The sequence below is a fragment of the Salvelinus alpinus genome, chromosome 1 (genome assembly GCF_045679555.1).
Source record: "Salvelinus alpinus chromosome 1, SLU_Salpinus.1, whole genome shotgun sequence".
Lineage (NCBI taxonomy): Eukaryota > Metazoa > Chordata > Actinopteri > Salmoniformes > Salmonidae > Salvelinus > Salvelinus alpinus.
Window position 1 is genome coordinate 30090553 of NC_092086.1, and position 19890 is coordinate 30110442.

A 19890-nucleotide genomic window follows, 5' to 3' on the forward strand; every position below is an offset into this window, starting at 1 on the left:
TGTTACCAGAACCATTCTGTAGTGCTCAGCTACGGTACGTATGTTACCAGAACCATTCTGTAGTGCTCAGCTACGGTACGTATGTTACCAGAACCATTCTGTAGTGCTCAGCTACGGTACGTATGTTACCAGAACCATTCTGTAATGCTCAGCTACAGTACGTATGTTACCAGAACCATTCTGTAGTGCTCAGCTACGGTACGTATGTTACCAGAACCATTCTGTAGTGCTCAGCTACGGTACGTATGTTACCAGAACCATTCTGTAGTGCTCAGCTACGGTACGTATGTTACCAGAACCATTCTGTAGTGCTCAGCTACAGTACGTATGTTACCAGAACCATTCTGTAGTGCTCAGCTACGGTACGTATGTTACCAGAACCATTCTGTAGTGCTCAGCTACGGTACGTATGTTACGCACTGACTGGGGGTCCCCGTGAGGATAACACACCTGACCCCTCTGTGCCCACCGTGCTCAGTTAGCAGAAACTCAACACACTGTTATGTCTGGGTGCACACACACACACACACGCACGCACGCACGTGACAGCCTCCTCTTGAAGCCCTTTGCTTTGACATGTCAGTGTGTATGAACTTCTGTCCTCCTCTCAGAATACATGACAGCTGCATACTGTCAACAGAGCTTTAGCTACCCGCCAAATGGCCTGTGAATCTCGCTTCTTGTATTTGAATATAATCAACTAAAAATATAGCTTTGAAATGCTTTAAAACGAGAACAACATTATAAACGTTTTATCTACAACTGTAACTTTTTATCTACATTGTGTGACCCTTGGCCTCATGCAGTTTTGGAACCAAATGCGTTGTCATTGACAGAGAGACACATGATTATGGACAGAGAAAGACAGTTGGGGGAGCTGACAGCAGTGCATTGTGATTATATGTCTGGAGCCATGTGTCCTGGACAGTGAAATATGATGACTGCATCTGATTCTAATAGAGTGGGAGAAGGACTGCTCGTGCACTGTCATAAAAAACATTATCATTTATGACTGTCAACCACAGGGACATACAGGCGCAATATGCATACTGAAGAGACTTACAGTTTTTTACAATCACTTTGGCACTAATTTTGGAACCTTGATGTCATTTTTCAAAACTCTAGACACAAAACTAACAACCAATGATCAAAATGCTAATTTTTCAAAACTCTAACACTTTTTCCAATTGCTTGGATACAATACACATAAAGCTAAGATAATTTGTTCATTGAAGTAAAATCACCTGTTCAAAATGACACAACTTAACATCAAAGTATTACCATTTCAAAATGCAATTCACACATTACATCTGAGATGACAGTCAATTAATTTCATTACAATGATCTAACTATCAATTGATATAACTGCTCAAAATGATAAGTAACTGTTGCATTACTCTTAATGCATAGTTTTATGGAAACTGACAAACAATATTCCATGTTTAGATCATGAAAGTTTCAGGATAACGAGATGTTTCTATGGTCCCATGTACCACTTTTCCAGAGCATGTTTTCAGATTTGACATTAGTGTACACTCACCAGCCACTGTATTTGGTACACCTATCTAGTACTGGGTAGGACCCCCTTTTGTCTCCACAACAGCCTGAATTATTCACGGTGTTGTACGTTAAGAGATGCCCTTCTGCACACCACTGTTTTAAACAGCTGTTATTTGAGCATTTGTGGCCTTTCTGTTAGCTTGAATGAGTCTGGACATTCTCCTCTGAACTCTCTCATTAACAAGGTGTTTTGCCCACAGAACTGCCGCTCATTGAATGTGTTTTGTTTATCGCACCATTCTCTGTAAACTCTAGAGACTGTAGTGCGTAAAAATCCCAGGAAGGCAGCTGTTTCTGAGATGCTGGAATCACCATGTGTGGCATCAACAATCATACCACGGTCAACGTTGCTTAGATTACGCATCTTGCCCGTTCTAATGTTTGGTCGAACAACATCTTAAGCTCTCTACTCTATATACTCTATATATTGAGTTGTAGGGAGCCACATGATTCGCTGTTCGAATGTAACCTTCCTTGATGAGCTAAATCAGGTCTGTAGAGCTGATGGCATGACCTATGTCATTGTGTGGGATAATGTCAAGTTCCACCATGCTCAAATGGTGCAAGCATGGTTTCAGGCCCATCCACAATTTACCACCCTGTACTTACCTCCATACTCTCCTTTCCTTAACCCGATTGAGGAATTTTTCTCCACATGGAGGTGGAAGGTATGATAGGCGTCCTCACGAACAAGCCACCCTTCTCCAGGCCATGGATGACGCATGCAATGACATCACGGCAGACCAGTGTCAGGCCTGGATTCGCCATGCCCGAAGATTCTTCCCAAAGATGTTTGGCTAATGAAAACATCCATTGTGATGTGGATGAGAACCTGTGGCCAAATCCACAAGACAGGGTTGATGGAAATATAGAAGTACAGTAATCAATCCTTTGTTTTGCTTTTTACAGTAAGCCAGGTGAGGAACACTCCAGTTGACGTTTTACTGTAGTTTTTTACTTTTTTTGTATCTAATTATTTTAGCTTTGATTCAAAGAAACCTATGTTGTGATTTTATTCTATTTCATCAATAAATTTCATATTTTGTTCAATGATTCCACTGTGTCTGTAGTATTCTCTCTACTAGTCCTTTTACAGTGATGTATTTACGTGTAGTAGCATAATGAAACATGTGTCACATATTTTGTACTTCAATATTTAATGATTGTACGAACAACTACACAGTGAAACTATCGGTATCTGTGTGTGGGTGATCTAAATGAATGTTCCTATGGTATTTCATGATAAATGAGTTATTTGAACCTATGATTCTGCAAGTGCAAGGTTTCTTTAACGATATGAATGCACAATGCAATGTTTTGAACATTGGACAGCCTGTGTTACAAGTGATGACCGTTTTGAGTTTTGTGTCTAGAGTTTTGAAAAATGACCACAAGGTTCTGAAATTAGTGCCAAAGTGATTGTTAAAAGCTGTAATACACACACACAATCCAATCCCACGCATTGTCTTCCAAAAATCATTGTCTGCTATAAGACAAAACTGCTCAGACCTCTTTTAAGTGTTTTCCACTGACTTCTCTCTGTGATTCTTGCCAGCTCTTTTCCTCAGCTTTCCGGAGCTTTAGTGTGTGTGTGTGTGTGTGTGTGTGTGTGTGTGTGTGTGTGTGTGTGTGTGTGTGTGTGTGTGTGTGTGTGTGTGTGTGTGTGTGTGTGTGTGTGTGTGTGTGTGTGTGTGTGCGGGTGCGGGTGGGTGTCTGTGAACGGTACGTCCACGCGTGCTTCTATGCTTGTGAGTGCGTGCGTGCGTGTGCGTGCGTGTGTGTGTCTGTGTAGTGTGCATGTGTGCCTACGGACATTACTGAACTATAAAAAAAACACAGAACAGTCCCATCAGAATCAAAAGGGGGATTTAATGACTTTCTGTGTTGTTTCATGGGTTTAAATAGACTTAGGGCCAATGTTTTTCATATGGGCCCTGTGAGAGCCACACCAGACACAGTTGAAACAGGAAAACCGGCAAACCTCAACTTTCCGTGGCACAATGGCATGGATTGTTATGCTTATGTCACCGCGACATGGGCACAATGAAGTACATGAGTTGTCACTGTTTTTATAGATCGGCCTCCTGTTGTTGAAGACTTTATAATGAACTCATTTGTCTTTCTGCTTTCTTATGAACGTTTTGAATCTTTATTGTATGGAAATGACAAAATGCATCGTTGGCTCATTCTGAGGGGAAAACATTTGTCTTTTAGATGGCGTGTAAACACCTCTACAGGAAAAGCAGGGAGGGACTGGGAGAAAACATTTGTCTTTTAGATGGTGTGTAAACACCTCTACAGGAAAAGCAGGGAGGGACTGGGAGAAAACATTTGTCTTTTAGATGGTGTGTAAACACCTCTACAGGAAAAGCAGGGAGGGACTGGGAGAAAACATTTGTCTTTTAGATGGTGTGTAAACACCTCTACAGGAAAAGCAGGGAGGGACTGGGAGAAAACATTTGTCTTTTAGATGGTGTGTAAACACCTCTACAGGAAAAGCAGGGAGGGACTGGGAGAAAACATTTGTCTTTTAGATGGTGTGTAAACACCTCTACAGGAAAAGCAGGGAGGGACTGGGAGAAAACATTTGTCTTTTAGATGGCATGTAAACACCTCTACAGGAAAAGCAGGGAGGGACTGGGAGAAAACATTTGTCTTTTAGATGGTGTGTAAACACCTCTACAGGAAAAGCAGGGAGGGACTGGGAGAAAACATTTGTCTTTTAGATGGTGTGTAAACACCTCTACAGGAAAAGCAGGGAGGGACTGGGAGAAAACATTTGTCTTTTAGATGGTGTGTAAACACCTCTACAGGAAAAGCAGGGAGGGACTGGGAGAAAACATTTGTCTTTTAGATGGTGTGTAAACCCTTCTACAGGAAAAGCAGGGAGGGACTGGGAGAAAACATTTGTCTTTTAGATGGTGTGTAAACCCTTCTACAGGAAAAGCAGGGAGGGACTGGGAGAAAACAGACTTCTTGGAAAGGCTGATGGTAGAAAATACTCCTATTCACTTTTCAATTTGATTAATGGATTGATGACTAACAAATATTACAAATATTACAAACCACTAAATCATTGTGTGTACCAGCGTGACACCGCCTTAAAGACTTGATTTAAGACAGATGGATCAAGAGAGATCATGGAATTCTATCCAGTCCTATTGAGTTATACTGTGTCAATAAACCAAATTGTATGAAACATGCTTTTCTACTTTTGTGCTTTCTCCTGCTAACACCCCCTCCCCTCCCCTCCCCTCCCCAACACACACACACACACACACACACACACACACACACACACACACACACACACACACACACACACACACACACACACACACACACACACACACACACACACACACACACACACACACACACACACACACACACACACACCTCCTAACTTCTCAAATCCCAGCAAGAATGTCACACATATCCCTCCAAAAGAGAACCCTCTTGTGAATAGGACCACTGAATATGCAGTGAAATTTCATACAGTGTAAATTAGTGCCATGTTTCAAAACCTGCAAGCTGGCTTCAAGATGTCGTTGACAAAGTCCATCCGTAAGTCAGTGCCTTCTGACATGTTTCACCCAGACAGTGAATTATATGAGAGTAGCTTCTTCATGTATGCCTCTGAGGCAGAGAAGAGATTTATTTGGGTTGGGATCAAACCCAGTCAGACATCACATCAGAAGAGCTACAGTCCAGTCGGACATCTGGACCATAAAAGAGTCAAAAGACCAATAATTGGACAAAAGATCAGAATTGGGCTGCCTGTGTAAACTCAGCCATAGTGTCTTGACTAGACAAAATGGATCTCCACATGTTTTTCATATTGCTTTCATAAAGATGAAAGAATTATGAATAAGATGCTGTTCACTTGTTCCACTCCTCACTTTCATACAGAAAGATAAACTAGCTACATATTGCAATTCTAAAAACATACAGTAGGCAAGCTGTTGAATGTGTATGTCCTCTTATCATGATTTGTACTGTGTATGAATACAATCAAGCATACAGTACTCAGCCAGTCAGTGAATGTGCGCAGTGATGATACTGCGTGATTCATGAAAAGATCATTACTGCATTTCAATTTGAGGACAAACTCCAATACGCAAGTGATGTCATCAATATTTTGACAGCTTGTCAATTGGCTGACCTTTACCCCTGACACCGAAGGCCTCAGCCAATCGGATTGCAATTAAATTATAGTATAAATCCTTTCAGAGCAATGGCATAAGGGCACGGGGAAACGTCAATACTACTGGAAATCCCATAGGCTCACAAAGTGCCGTCAATTAAGTCATGTAGTAATCAAATCAAATCAAATTGTATTGGTCACATACACATATTTAGCAGAAGTTATTGCGGGTGTAGCGAAATGCTTGTGTTCCTAGCTCCAACAGTGCAGTAATATCTAACAATTCACAACAATATGGACGTGATGATTACAACAGGTGGATTTTCACTGTCCTTGTTGGTTATTGTTGTTATCAGTGATATGCTCATTGGTGTTATCAACCACATGTAAAAAGATCCATTGCAATGACCATTATGGAAGCCAAACACAGTTTAAATGGGCTGTTTAGCACACAGCTACACCATACTCTCTCTCTACACATGGAAAAGGTACTGTAGGCCTACTGGAAGCTTGCAGGAGCGGGACGCTTCTGTCAAGCTAAATAATACTGAAGTCAATGTATACTTATAACCTTGTTGTTGGTGTTATAACCCGCTTCAGAATTCCATGTGTACATTCTGTAAGAATAGTGTAATGCTCAATGATATCAATATGGAAGACAATTATCCTTTCTTTCTCACTCCCCTCCCATCTGTTTCAATAATAATAATAGCATTTGAAACACATTGATCATGCGTCACACAATATTGACTAGACAAGATAAATGTATCTCCTATCCATCTGACATAAACTGTAGATTTATGGACGAGTCCTTCTGGTTTCAATCAAAATAAAAACAATTATACATTTTTTCTGATTATGGATCTGATTTTGTAAACTATACAAGCAAAATTGACACTCACTGCATCAATCCATGAGGCTTGGTCATATCATTAGTACCGAATAAGAAATTCTGTGTGTAAAACGGACTCAGTAATCCATGTTTTCTGGGAATGCTCTAAAATCCGGAAGTTGGGAGCAGAGGTAAAAGGTTGTCTGTCAGAACAATTACAATGTAAACTTACTTTTAATCCGTCTGTCTGCATCTCTCACTACATATGGCATATGGGGGTGTAGTGAGATACAATGGGCTGGACAATTCTCTTCTCATCACTCATCTTGAAAAAACGTATACTAAAAACTTGGAAGTCAATCAATCCACCATCATTAACACAATGTAAAAATGTAATGATTTATTATTTAAATGTTGAAAGTGCGTGAGCTATGGAGAGAAACAAAATGGTGCAGTTTGAGGCCATGTGGCAGAAAGTGATGCGGGTGCTGGAGATGGGGGTGTGTGCTAGTGGGTCTGGGCAGATCTGATGTAGTTGATGTTTGTATGATGTTGTCGATTGTATGTGTATGTTTTGTATTGTTTATAAAATATGAAAACATTTTAATTAAATACAAATTCCAAATAAATTACGGGTTTTTTCTTCTTTAAATCTTACACAACGATGATTTAACTCTGCTAAACTTACAAAAACATACTATTACTGTATTTGAAGGTAGAACCCAAAATCTCACAGCATCACTCTCAGTCCAGACAATGTATAAAACGGACTGTAAAAGTAACCCATTGTTACAGTACAGTACGCAGGCCTGATTTTCCATTAGAGTAAAGGGGATTTTCCCCACACTTCATTCCCTCACTGTCCTGCCCTTTGGCCATTAATGATAAGTAGAGGCTGGATGCCGTGTTGAGTTGTCTAACAGACCAGGAGTGGCTGTGGCGTTTAGTTGCAAACAGAACAGGAAGTGGCTGTAGCGTTCAGTTGCATAGTGTTTTAATAGTGTTGGGCCTGGGTGGGTTGGAGTTAAGGTGGAGGTGGGGGTGGAGTGGCGCCATTGGGATACGGTAGGCTACTAGGCCCTATACTCACACCCCATATGGTGGGAATTATAATAATTTGAGGTGCATTGTGGTCCATTTTTAGCGATCCCAGAAAGTTCTGAGGAGACATCAGAACGTTTTGCCATTTTAGCTGCACTCCCAGCAGTAATAAGTCAGTCAGTCAGTCAGTCAGTCAGTCAGTCAGTCAGTCAGTCAGTGAGTCAGTCAGTCAGTCAGTCAGTCGGTCAGTCAGTCGGTCAGTCAGGAGTAGGAAGGAGAAATGTGTTTGTGAGGAGAAATAATAGCTCGCTTCGACAGGCCAAAATGAAATGTTTCAGATGCCTTGGGTTGTCATGCATGGTTTCTCTGCCATCCCCACAAAGAATAATGTTAGGTTAAAAACGATGAAAAACGTTTAATGGAAATAAGCTGAAATTACACTGAGGGCTCACGGGCCAATGGCTTTGTCACACGTAATCAAACTGTTTCAAGTTCTCAATCATACGAGAGCTAAATGCAGTAACGTAAAAATCTTGTAAGTATATGTTTCTAAAGATAACTTTCATATGTATGTACAGTTGAATATAGAATGGCAGCAGCATGTCATGGACTTGACCGTTGGCGTCCTACAAAAACAGCGGCCAGACCTGGGTTCAAATGCTATTCAAAATAATTTAAAGTAATTTATTTGTGCCTCATTAACCTTGCCTGTTGCAATTGAACCAATAGAAAGGTCCCAAAAGTCCAAGCCCCGCCCGCCTGGCAATCATGGGCAGGCTAAAACAAACGCTTAAAGTATTTGAAACATTTCAAATAGTATTTGAGCCCAGGTCTGACAGCGGCTACATGGTTTTTGACTGCTTGGCCTATGTACTTTAATGTGTGTAAATGTTGAAGCCATTAGCCGTTCCCCAGAAAACTCTCCGGCGACGCATCATTGACCTCAGACCCTGTGATGATACTTCAATATGATTGGGCTCTTCTATTCTAGTCACTAATTAGTAATGGGCTCCACTGCACTTCATCTCTAAAAAGAGAAGCCTACGCACACACGCACACACGCACACACGCATACACATGCACGCTCAAACACACACGTGCACGCTCAAACACACACACATTTCTTCTTTTTACAGATTTGGCGAGTCCATCTCCTCTCTATCACACCTATGATAATGGTATCCTACTCTTGTTTAAGGAGCCTGTTACAAGAGCTTGCGACTATACGATTCAATATGCATTTTTGTCAAAATTGAGTTATTGACATAGCCTTGTTCTGTTCAATGTTCTCTACCTATATAATGCTCTAAATACCCCCAATTAATGTTGTAAAAAAATTAAGATATATATTTTTATAAATGCTGAAACCATTCAAATCAAATGAGGGTTCTGAACTTTAAAGCCAATTATCTCAGAATCATATTTTTGAAAATATAACTTTTAGTCCCAAGCTCTGGTGTAGATACTTCCCCCTACTCTACTATATATTATGTATAACCATTCTTTTCCTCTTCCTGTCTGAGTATGAATGGGTGGATGTGGGCAGTAGAGCCTGGCGGGAGACACACTGTGAATCCACAGGCATTCACCTCCAGTCTGACACACTACGTCTCTGAGACACACCAGATCCTGGCCTTTCTGGTGCTTCATTGTGTGTGTGTGTGTGTGTGTGTGTGTGTGTGTGTGTGTGTGTGTGTGTGTGTGTGTGTGTGTGTGTGTGTGTGTGTGTGTGTGTGTGTGTGTGTGTGTGTGTGTGTGTGTGTGTGTGTGTGTGTGTGTGTGGAGGGAGCGGGGGGAGAAGTGGTGTGGATGTGAGGCTGTGTCTGGGGTGTGTGGGTAGTGTTACTGTATCTTTCAGACTGTCTCTGACTCCATAGTGTTTGATAGAGTGTCATGGGGGGCGAGGGGGCAGGGGGATTCAAGGCTCCAGTGGTGAGGATGTGTGTGTGCATGTGGGGGGGAGGGGATGTTGCTGTGATTCAGATTACTCAGACATTGCACCCCCAGCCTCATAGAATATAATGGGGGAGGGGGAAAGGGGAGGGGTGCAGTGATGTGGATGTGTGTGTGGTATGGGGATATCAAACATTGGCACCCCTGGTCTCTGGCTCCATAGCATTTGATAGAGTCATTTGATAGAGTGGTTGGAGGGAGAGGGACAGAGAGGGTAGAGTGGTATGGTACGGATGTGTGGGTGAGTTCATGGTTAATTCTCAGTCATGCAATCATGGGGGCACCCCCAACTCTGGCTCCATCGCTACAGCTCTGTGGGTTCTGGTCTTTACTGAGACTGGTACAGAATGTTCTTTATTGCTTGGCTAGTGTTGGTGTTCAATCTCAGCAGCCCTGCCAATCCTTAGGCCATGGTGTGTTGCACCATGTGTTGCCCCAACACTGTAGGTGTCTGGCGGCCATGACTAGCGCTGTCACGGTGACCATATTACCGCCACACCGGCGGTCATGAGTCATGACAAATTTCACACACATATTATTTGGTATATGTAAAGACAAGATTAAATCAAGAATAGTGTGATGGGTGACAGTATTAGCCTGTCACTTGATATATTGAATGATATATTATCACCAGCTTAAAGCAAACAGCACATGCTTTTTTGTGCGACTTTTTCAAATCATAGTCGCACACCTCATGTAGCCTAGCCCAGGCCTATATGTTTTGATAAGGTTTGTATCACAACTAAAGTGGTCAAATAACGTCTTAAAATGAAGCACATTTAACCGCTTTACAACGGGTGTAGAGATAACTGAGTTTCAAGTTTGGGGAAGATAATTTTCATCATAAAAACACACCTTTATAATAAAAGCAATACATGCATAATTGCATTTGTGGTCACTTGGTGGTATTTTCCTGCTAATGGAACATACGCTCTTTGCCTACTGTCGTGTGTGCATTGCTGCGCTTATAATGTGAAGAAATAGCCTAATAGTTTATCAACATTTTAAGCTAAACGTTCTCATTGCTTAAAAACATATTTTTTTATGGTAGTGGTTGTATTAATTTGGATCTATCGCATCTGACAACTGTCCCAGACTATGTTTGGAATATTTATTTATGGCACAGAATAGAATAGGTCAACTTTTGTACTATGGGGGATAGTAGATTGACATAAGCTAGTGCTTTTGCTGTTCGTTAGGCCTACTCATCTTGTTGGCTGATGAAAAGTAAACGTGGACAGTTCTTCAGATATATACAAAAAAAAAATCACCTTTATTTAACCAGGTAGGCTAGTTGAGAACAAGTTCTCATTTACAACTGCGACCTGGCCAAGATAAAGCAAAGCAATTTGACACATACAACAACACAGAGTTACACATGGAATAAACAAAACATACAGTCAATAATACAGTAGAACAAAAGAAAACAAAAAGTCTATATACAGTGAGTGCAAATGAGGTAAGATAAGGGAGTTAAGGCAATAAATAGGCCATATCATCAATATGCGCCTCAGAATTGGATAAGGACCCATGCAGTTCCGTCCCCGATGTGTCGGTCTTGACTTGTAGTCTGTGAGAAAGACCCGATCACCTTACTTACTGTGAGAGGTGCTTCGGCACGCAGCAGGGAGAAGGGAATTATAATGATTATATTCAGCACAACGGCCACTGGCCGCATGAATGAAGTGTTTACAGCCTTGATGAAGTGTGTACAGCAGAGCTCATGCCTTTCATGCAACTAGAGTCTTGTCTATTAGAGTCTTGTCTGCTAAATGAACTAGTGTAGCCCAGAGCCATATGGCATAACCAGATCAGGGCCTAACATAAAGACAACTTAGAGTATGCCATTCTGTTCTTCTGAAATAGACTACATTTTCTTCACATCATGTTTATTTTGTCCTGTCTAAAATATTTAATGGATTTATTGTGATGGTGTAGGCTATATTACATGAATTTATTAGACTTTTTCAAATGTAGATGTTCCAAAGGGTCTGCATCAGTGGCTTGTAGGCTGTGTGTGGAAGCCAGGAGATGCTAAATGTGTTTATATTAATGGTCATTTACTGTGAGACCAGCAGTTATTTGCATGACAATCACCGGCTGACAAAATGTCATGACCGCCACAGCCCGAGCCATGACACCCTACTGGCACCACAGCCAGGCCAACACTATGACTGGTCAGCTCAGCTGTCCCTTAAGAAGCTGTCACAAAGACCTGACATCAGAGACAGTTTGTCAGCATGTCGGCCTGCCATGATCCTTGATAGTGTCATAGTGTTGGCCCGGCCATGGCGCCAGTAGGGTGTCATGGCTAGGCCTAGTTAAATAAAGGTTAAATATATATATATTTTAAATTCATTGTCACACGTACACACGTCAAAGGCTTCTGTGGCTCTCTTCTTGTACAGTGTGTCCCGTTTCCTGTTGTAGTGTTTCATCTGTATATCCAATCACATCATCAGAGACCAGTTAGTGTTTTCTCTTTGGGGAAATGGAAGCCTACTCATGCTCTTTTGACATGTTTACATTCTGTAGGTGAAATGCAGTTAAACTGGAAGAATGTTAGGATAGTATCTATACAGAGTAGAGTCAAAACATCCACTGTGCATTTAGAATGTCAATGTCATTTACATAACATCACATAACAGTCATTAAACCTAAAAGGTTCCAGGTTTAAGCCTGATATTGTGCCATGTCATTGAAGGAGAATACAGTAAACAACATGCTATCAAGCTATCCAGAGAGGCAGGAAGCACTGCATGGTGGGAAAGGTTTCCACAGTCAGCCAGACAGCCCTGCCTGTCCCCCAGGCCGTCTGTCTGTCTCTGTCCGACACCCTCTGTGCACAGCAGGACTGCCGGGAGTTGTTGTGTTCTTCAGCTTGCTGTTTGCTCTCCTGCCTCTTTATGGGGCTGATTTTCAGTCTAATTGGATCTCACAGGCAGAGTTCTGGGTCCGTATTCAAAAAGCGTCTCAGAGAAGGAATGCTGATCGAGGATAAGTTTTGGCTTTCAGATCTTAATGAATACGATTTTATGGGCAGGGGGGAATCTGATCCTAGATCAGCACTCCTACTCTGAGATTCTGTGAATATGGGCCCTGAATACTTAGAGACTACTTCCAACAAGCTCTGTGCTCAATAAGCCTCGTGAGCAGATCCTCCAACGTCCATTTCAATCAGCTTCTCTTCTGCCTCTGTGTAAAGTGGAGGCATTATGATTACTTTACAGTTCTAAAGCAGAATGGTGTGAGGTTTATACAAATAAATAGTGTTTCTTGACTGTTGATATTATAAACATTTTGGTACAGTCATGATTCTTAATTCATTGAAGTCTTAGCAATTCACGTTTCCATAGACACAAAACTTCCCATGTTTGTCTTACAGGAAGGCACAGTATGTTGTGTAGTAGTAGTAGTACCAGTACTTTACAGGGTTATGATCGTGAAGGCAGGAAATGTGTCAGCCACATCCTAGCTGCGGGGGTAGCTTATACGCTCCGCTCCAGATTGGTTGCTACATATCAGTCGTATAATCAGAAGCATATCACTTCAGGGTAAAATACCCACATCCTCTAACAGCGGGGACCCACTAGCTAATGTGGCTAGCTCAGCAAAGCTCTCCAAGAAATAGAGAACTCTACCTTGCCCTGTTGCTCCCTTTCCAAGTGCTGTAACAGTCAGACATGGATGTTTTAGCTAACTCTTGGGCTACAGTTTTAGTTAGCTCTTGGGCTACACTTTTAGCTAGCTGTGGGGCTGTTCCTTGTTTTTATAACACTATGTTATAGTTAGCTGGACGATTGCTGTTCCTTGTTTTTAATTTCGAAGAATGTCCTATGAAGCACATGTCCCAATATTCTACAGATTCATATTGATTGTACTTGACACTTAAGGTACACAAAGACATTGATAATAGGGAGAGAGTGGCTCTTATTGATTGTGTAATGATGAGGCAGATTGTGAGGGGGATAGATAGGGACCTGGGGAGGGCGGCTAGAAGGGGCATCACATTAACTATTTATAACTATGGAAGGAGGTGTTCTTATGGCCAATTACAGCAATGACAAACATCACTTACGAGGGGAGACACCCAAGGCCAGACAGGAGACAGACAGAAGAGCCACCCAATCAACATCATCACCTCCATATCTATTGTCACTGTCCTGCCGTATCTGTTGTCATCACAGATATACAGAGACAGACACATCGATCTGGCAGAGGAGGACTGGGGACAGACAGACAGGACAGGTGATTAACATTTTGGGATGTTAATCATAAATGGGACGTGTTTATTTGCTACATTTAAACAGAAAAGACATTAGCTGAGTATAATGCTGCAGTGTTTGCTCCGTTCCAGACATTATTATGAGCCGTCCTCCCCTCAGCAGCCTCCACTGGTGTTACAGTACCACTGCTCTAGTCTGTCCACCTGCAATTACAGGAGACCTAGTCTACAATACCCCTGTACTTTGACTACAGATGACTCTTTGAACTGTTGTAAACTAGTGCTTAGCTCAGGGCTAATAGGGGGTCATGTTGTTGCTCCACTCTGTTGTCTGTATGATTTGAGCCTTTAGAGATTGTTGAAGCTCTCTAGAATGTCAACAGGGTTGAAGGTATTGGTCCACCTAGTAAATCAACTACGTTAAAGTCAAAATATGTTATAGAGAGATTATAGAGAGGAGTTAAATCACTGTTAGTCCTCCTCAAAAACCAACCAAGATGATGCCCACGCTATCAATTACTTAAATATAATAGCATTTTGAAAAGTCTTTTAAATAAAATATGAAATGTACAGAGGTCACTATCTGTGCTTATCATGACTATAATCTGTTTGAGATGACTTGTTCGTTTGATTCGCTTCCCTCCTTTCTTGGTTTGGTTTTCATTCCAACTTTAGTTAAGTTGAACCATTCTGTTTCAGTGCAATGTCATGTCTGGCAGCAGACACAAGGCCTAATGAACAGTTTGATTTACCCAGAAACATCTCTGAACTGTCGTCAAAGTCTCTGAACCATCGTCAAAGTCAGTCAGCAACCACTGCCAGAGTCCTGCTGGGGAATAACTGGCAAAATTAAACTAGGATCACACATTGTTTGGACGAACTCTTTGAACTTCATTTGATGGGCGCTTCATCTGTTGTCAAACATAGAAGCAATTGAAAGGACTCCTGTCATTCTCCATTATTGTTTTGGCGAATCTTCAAGACTTTTCATAAAAAACAAACTGACTTTTTCAAGTGCTGGCTGTCCATAGAGAATGTGTTGAAGTTGTTTATTTTCAGTAAAGCCACAATATGGTCTCCTTAAGAATAACAGACTATTCAGATGTAGGATCTTAATTTGGTCACCTTGTTGCAGGATAACTTTCCTGCAATGCAGGAAATGTCAAACTTAGAGTGTATTTAAGGTTTAAAAAGGCTTCTGAAGCTTCTGATAAACTCAGACTTGATTTTCCCTTACGAAAAGTGGATGAACCCCAGCAAAAATGTCCATTAGTTATATTCCACATAATAATTCACATACTGTTGCTGCAGGATTATTTTCCTGCTGTAGCAAACTGACTCAAATTAAGATCCTGCATCTGTAGGCTTATGATGTGGATGGATGAATGAATGGATGGATGGAAAAGTAATTGCTATAAACTAACATTTCTTCTCATCCTTTGTTAAGTAAAACAATTTGTTCCCTGAATTCATTCTCACCACAAAACAGCGGCCTCAGACGTCAGTAGAGGATTGGACCGTCTCCATACATTACCCACAAATCCCCCAGACCAGACACACATATCATTTAACAGAATTTATTCCGATGAATTTAGATGAAGCAGAATTATAGACAACAGAGCTAGGAGTTTTCCCTGGTCAGTACAGTACAGTACAGTAGATAAGATAATTAATAATTAGGTGGGTGCTTACATTTGTAGTATACAAGTTCGTTTTTTGCATATCCCACTCCCCCTGAGACACCCTCGGAGAGTGGGGTCACGGCCAGAGATCAACCATTATCAACGGCAACCCTGGAGCAATTAGGGTTAAGTGCCTTGTTCAAGGGAACATCAACAGATTTATACTTTAGCTTGATAGTAAACTTCACTGAACTTGATTTTGGTGTTGTTGAGGCAAACAGCCATGTCAGAACATTCACAGAGCAGATAGGAGAACAGATGCTGAGAGGTGACAGAGGCTTATTCATCTGACTGAACTCAATCTAGACTGTTTCTTATGGAACAGTTTCTTATGACACCTCAGTTACATCTTTGCCTACAGGACAGAGTTGGGACTCTATGTGTTGTATCTCTTTCCAGTATACAGTATCTCTCACCAGGGGTTGTCTATGATCTAAGACTAAAAGTAGATGTGAGAAAGGCGGTGTAACTGAGCTAAGCAGCTTAGCTAGCCTTGTGTTTCATAGTAGTCCTGAATTTGTTTCGTCTGGTATTGCTAGATTCTTCACAGAGCCTGCCTGCGGGGGGAACACATCACTCTGCGGTGCAGGAAAGGGGGAGGACAGGGGGCTGGAGAAGGAAGTCTTAAGGAAATTGCTGTTAAGTGGTTCTTGTGGCTTTGGCTCATCAGATCCATATTGGCTCTGTGGCCTCCCAGTTTCCCATGGCTCCTATACCAGGACTGGGATGGGCTGGGGACTGGTTCATAAACATAGACTGTACTCTTTTAATCATGACTGTTTTGGAGAAGGTTTAATTTAGGTATACAGTGCTGGATTTGTGGCAGTTAAGAATGCAATTTTTCATACCTGAGTTTGTAGAGGAAAATAGTATTTTTGGAAATGAAACATTTCCAGAAAAAAAAATGGACAAAGTTTTGAACTTGAAGGATGTATATCTGGCTCAGACAAAGATGTGTATCTAAAATGATATATCTGTAATGTCTTCTCTATTTCTGTAAAAACACACAGATGTAAGAATCATATCCAATGTACAGTATATTATGAATCAATGTTCCAGCTCTTTATGACACTGCATAGTGTGAAGTTTGTCATGTTGTTGAATGACAGTAACTGATTATTCTCCATGTCTGTTGTCAGGAACCTGATGCCTCGGACCCTGGAAGGTCAGATCACCATGGAGAAGACGCCCAGCTACTTTGTGACCAAGGAGGCTCCTCGTCGCCTCTGCACCATGAACTGCCGCACCAAGCTCATTGTAGTCGTCCGCGACCCCGTGACCCGGGCAGTCTCCGACTATACCCAGACGCTGTCTAAACAACCTGGCCTCCCCTCCTTCCAGAGCCTGGCCCTCAAGAATACCTCTACGGGATTGGTCGACACCTCGTGGAGCGCCGTGCGCATCGGCCTGTACGCCAAGCACCTGGAGAACTGGCTCCAGCACTTCCCCTTATCTCACTTCCTGTTCGTCAGCGGCGAGCGGCTGGTGTCCGACCCGGCGGGGGAGATGGGCCGGGTGCAGGACTTCCTGGGTCTGAAGAGGGTGGTGAGCGACAAGCACTTTTACTTCAACCAGACTAAGGGATTCCCCTGTCTGAAGAAGCCAGAGGGAAGCAGCAGGCCCCGGTGTCTGGGGAAGTCCAAAGGAAGGCCTCATCCACAGATCTCACCAGAGGTACTGCAGAGGCTCAGGGACTTCTACAGGCCCTTCAACCTCAGGTTCTACCGGATGACTGGACAAGACTTTGGATGGGACTGAGCCGTCCACCAATGTTACATGGAAAATCAAACTAAAGGATGAAAATTATTACTTTAAAACATGTGGAGAGGTCACTGCTTTCATCAAGACAGGAAACACAAGACTGACATTACATTTGTCAATGAGGGAACAGGGGTTCTAGGTTACCACTTTGACTTGTGACATGGTATGCATTATACAAAATGTTGGAATTTTTTGGTATTTTATGGAACAGTGATATAAAGCTGTCATTTATAGTTTCAGTTACAATATTTGTATGTTGCTACATGTAAGAATAATGTAAGAACTAATTGTTTTCCCAGTGTAAAGTACATGAACCAGGAGATAAGGATAAATGTCACAGTAAGTAGACCAAAGGACGTTGATGACTTGATACCTCTGTGTGAGGAGACTCATGTTACAATGAATTATACAAAGGATTATAACCAACCTGTTTCTGACCAGCGTGTGTGTATGTGTGTGTATGTATGTTTGTGTGTGTGCATGTTTAAGATACCGTAAGAAAAGTGTATTTATTGCAATATGTGTACGTAGCTTTAATTATTCTTGTGACCACCCAACTAAGCAACAAAACCTTTCTTTATCAGTGTTGACAATCCTTTTCTTTTGACTTTTGACTTGTGTTTTCAATGGTACTGTAGATCTAAAAACCAAATGTGTAACTATCTATCATTATCTGTCAAGTCAATCTAATACCAGACCCTGTTTACAGCATTTCCATTGGGACAGTATTACATTGGATGATGAACCTCTATTACATAGACTTTGTACACATAATCCTTTTTCTTACACTTGGGTAAAGAGCTAATTATGATGTGATACTTATTTCACATTTTAACTCAAAGTTATTTAAGCCTCATTTAAAATGATGCTCTTACTTGCAAACCTTTGATGCATCCAACAATGATACCTCACTTTGGGTACAGAAACACCATTTTGCAACCGAAACAGATTTGTATATATAGTTTACCCTTCAATGATGAATCGCAATGTACAATGAGTATCATTATCCTGACGTTACCAGGTCACTTGACGTTACCAGGTAATTTGTAAATGACATGCTTAAAGATTATGTTTGTCAAAGTTTATTTCCTTTCAATTATGTAGAGGAAACTGTTTCGTATTACTCTGTAAAAATGTTATATTAAACCATACTGAAGTTTACAACACTATACATACAACACTATACAACACTTGTACATACTGAAATGAGAATATGTTGAGATGTTTAGTAAAGCTTCATTTGAAATGAATACATAATGTTATTTTTTTTACTGAAACACACACAGTGGTGCGGTAATGCTCTTGTGACCTGTCAGTGTTCTACTAGCCACAACAGGTCTCATTAAGACCCACCATCAGGAGTCCCTTGGAGGCCTGAAGACCCAACTCTACATAGTTTAGCGTAGCCAGACCTTGTATTATTTTGTTCTGTCTATTCTAGGAGAACTCAGAAGCCTGGAATAAGAGGCTAAACTCTGTCTAACTCCTCAGTAGAAAACATGCACAGACCTCAGCTTCCCTCTTTCCCTCTCCTCTCTTTCCTCTCCCTCTCTTTGCCCCTTCCCTCTCATCCCCCCTTCGCTCTCCCTCTATCTCTCTCCCTCTTTCTCTCCCTCCACATAGTGAGACCACATGTGCAGTCTGAGGGCTGTGGCCTTAAATGATGAAATATGTCAGCTGTCTTAAAAAGACCCCATCCTTCCCTCTCTGGGCAGAATTAGCACCACTCCTTTCTTCCAACAGGAAGAAAACACATCTGCTCTGGTGGAATAACTTTTTTTTAAAGGAACCCAACTTTCCCCCTGAAATGTAGACTGGGATGGACGCAGAACAGCTCCAGGATTAACAGTTAATGAACGGGCTCAGTTTATGTTGAGTACCCAGTTACCTTGGCAGTGGCACTACTTTCTGCCTCCTGCCTACCTCCACCCAGTAGTCTACAGTACCTCCACCAGTAGGATACAGTACCTCCACCCAGTAGTCTACAGTACCTCCACCCAGTAGTCTACAGTACCTCCACCCAGTAGTCTACAGTACCTCCACCAGTAGGATACAGTACCTCCACCCAGTAGTCTACAGTACCTCCACCCAGTAGTCTACAGTACCTCCACCAGTAGGATACAGTACCTCCACCCAGTAGTCTACAGTACCTCCACCCAGTAGTCTACAGTACCTCCACCCAGTAGTCTACAGTACCTCCACCCAGTAGTCTACAGTACCTCCACCCAGTAGTCTACAGTACCTCCACCCAGTAGTCTACAGTACCTCCACCCAGTAGTCTACAGTACCTCCACCAGTAGTCTACAGTACCTCCACCCAGTAGTCTACAGTACCTCCACCAGTAGGATACAGTACCTCCACCCAGTACTCTACAGTACCTCCACCCAGTAGTCTACAGTACCTCCACCAGTAGGATACAGTACCTCCACCCAGTAGTCTACAGTACCTCCACCCAGTAGTCTACAGTACCTCCACCCAGTAGTCTACAGTACCTCCACCCAGTAGTCTACAGTACCTCCACCCAGTAGTCTACAGTACCTCCACCAGTAGTCTACAGTACCTCCACCCAGTAGTCTACAGTACCTCCACCAGTAGGATACAGTACCTCCACCCAGTAGTCTACAGTACCTCCACCAGTAGGATACAGTACCTCCACCCAGTAGTCTACAGTACCTCCACCCAGTAGTCT

The 19890-nt window shown here is 42.0% G+C and overlaps 1 protein-coding gene across 1 annotated transcript in view; it reads left to right on the top strand.

The window, feature by feature from the left end:
* LOC139572972 (heparan sulfate glucosamine 3-O-sulfotransferase 6-like) overlaps positions 1-18451 on the top strand; it is a 30155-nt gene extending 11704 nt beyond the window's left edge. The window contains exon 2 of the mRNA XM_071395890.1: positions 16580-18451. Coding sequence (XP_071251991.1) covers positions 16580-17198 — 619 coding nt within the window. The 3' untranslated portion in view covers positions 17199-18451. The remainder of the gene's footprint in view (positions 1-16579) is intronic.
* The last annotated feature ends 1439 nt before the right edge of the window (positions 18452-19890 follow it).